A 1,992-nucleotide genomic window follows, 5' to 3' on the forward strand; every position below is an offset into this window, starting at 1 on the left:
CGTCCTGGAAATAGAGCCTCCGGCCTGTGGGAGCCTCGGACTAAACCAGGTTTAGTCCGAGGCTCGTCCTGCTAAATAGCCCGTGGGAAAACCAGGGCGTACACGAAATATTCAAATTTTTTATTATTTCATATCTTCAGCTTTAAGAAGTATGATATGAAATCATGGGTGAAGTTCATAACCTAATAAAGCTTAACACAAAAAACAAAGTAATTGTAACCATACATATTCTATTCACCCATACGTCATAAAACTATGACTGCCGGCTATCGTACTTTCATTTAGAGGAATACCGCCACTCGCAGAAATGTCATTTTACCATGGTGTAGATGTGTCATTGTTGCCATCGTCATTGCTTTGTCCAGGCTGGATGAAGCCACCCCATACACCTGCTTCTGTGGATGGAAACTTAGAAAATGGTTGAAATTGTTACGTTGTTTGAATTTGAGGTTGAACTTTGCAAGTTGCCTTGTTGTGCCCTAACTCGTTGCAATTTCTGCATCTTCTCTTGTTAGCCACCTTGTTATCGTGCTCTTTCTCCTTTCCTTTTGACTTTTTATTAGGTTCCCTCCCCTTAGTTTGAACTAAAGTTGGATCTCGGATCACTCTGTTAGATGGGTGGGAGTGGTTCTCATTTTGCTCAATGTTTGCGTCACTGGATTGATTACAAAATTTGAAGCACATTGACTTAAATTTCTCCTCCATCCGAGACATCTCATTCATGGCCTCTTCATAAGTGTCGCTTTGCTTGGTCGCAAAGTATCCCATTTCATTGAATCGTGATGTTAATGATCCCCATCTTATACATACCAACACATCAGCGGGCACCCTAGAATGGCGGAAACCATTCAATTCAACCGAGCTCTTAGCATCCTTCCTCCATATAGCCTTAAACAGAAAGTCTGGAATGCAAGGTATGTTCAAGTGCTTCATAACAGCGAATATATGACGACATGGAATTCCATCGGACTCGAACAACATACATGTACAATTGATGTGGCCATCATCAGTGTCGTAGTTCACTTGACTCCGTACTAGTCCTTTTGGGAAACGTGCCAAGTAGTACGACTGACTGTTAATTGTTACATCTGCAGAGTCAACTGAGTACGAAAGTGCACCACTGATTTGCTCTGCCACCTTTTCGTACATGGTCCTAGTAAGAATGGAGGCAACTTGTTGGTAGTACTGGTGGAGGACGTTTGTTGGTATACTGGGCAAAGTGTGGTTACTGATGAAGTCATCCTCCCTTTCAGTGTGGTGAATGTTCTGTATGGCTGCATCCACTTGGCCGACAAGATCCCTAAGCTTAAGTTTGCTCGTTAGGAAGTGCGATAGGTAGGAATTGATTGACTCGGACCTTTGGGTGGTTGTAAGACCCGCGAAGAAGTTTCCCTGAAGGAAACACTCAGCCCAACATTTACGGTTGGCGTAAGTTGTTTTTGCCCAACGGCTTTCTTGAAGATGGAATTCTGAGACCATATTGTTCCATGTATCCTCAAACTGTTCCTTGGCACAATATTGATAAAGGAGCTCATTGAATTTTTCCTTGAAAACTGGGTGAGGTGCATTGCTGGTTAAGTTGGCCTGAAGGTGCCTCGCACACAAACGGTGGACTGACTGCGGCATGACTACCTTTATTGCGTTTGCCATAGCGTGGTCTCCGTCGGTGACAATAACATGCGGTGCCTTGTTTTTCATGCACTCTAAGAATTCTTGTAAAACCCATATGTATGTCTCCTCCGTCTCATCGTATAACAATGCAATTGCAAAAACAATTGTTATGAAATGATGGTTCACCCCGATTGTAACGCCCTGGTTACCCCCGAACAGTTACGGTGAACGGTGAACCAGAAATTTGACCCGCTACCCGAGTCCTTTGGTTAAAACGTGGTCTAAGTGTTATTAGCAGGTTAAGGTGGAAAAACAATAAAGAGGAAAGGATATATTTTATTAAGTATATAACTGCTCATGAGCTTATCAAAACATTTACAA

At 42.7% G+C, this 1,992-nt stretch overlaps 1 protein-coding gene across 1 annotated transcript; it reads right to left on the bottom strand.

The window, feature by feature from the left end:
• Positions 1-429: 429 nt before the first annotated feature.
• Positions 430-1,650, bottom strand: LOC133815031 (protein FAR1-RELATED SEQUENCE 5-like). The gene has a single exon (XM_062247923.1). The coding sequence runs from the start codon at positions 1,648-1,650 to the stop codon at positions 430-432; it is 1,221 nt and encodes a 406-aa protein (XP_062103907.1).
• Between the last annotated feature and the right edge of the window lie 342 nt (positions 1,651-1,992).

This window comes from Humulus lupulus, chromosome 2 (assembly GCF_963169125.1).
Source record: "Humulus lupulus chromosome 2, drHumLupu1.1, whole genome shotgun sequence".
Classification (NCBI taxonomy): domain Eukaryota; kingdom Viridiplantae; phylum Streptophyta; class Magnoliopsida; order Rosales; family Cannabaceae; genus Humulus; species Humulus lupulus.

What these genes read in the sequence shown, in the direction of transcription:
- LOC133815031 (XM_062247923.1), bottom strand. Translation starts at nt 1,650, where the DNA reads ATGGCAAACGCAATAAAGGTAGTCATGCCGCAGTCAGTCCACCGTTTG.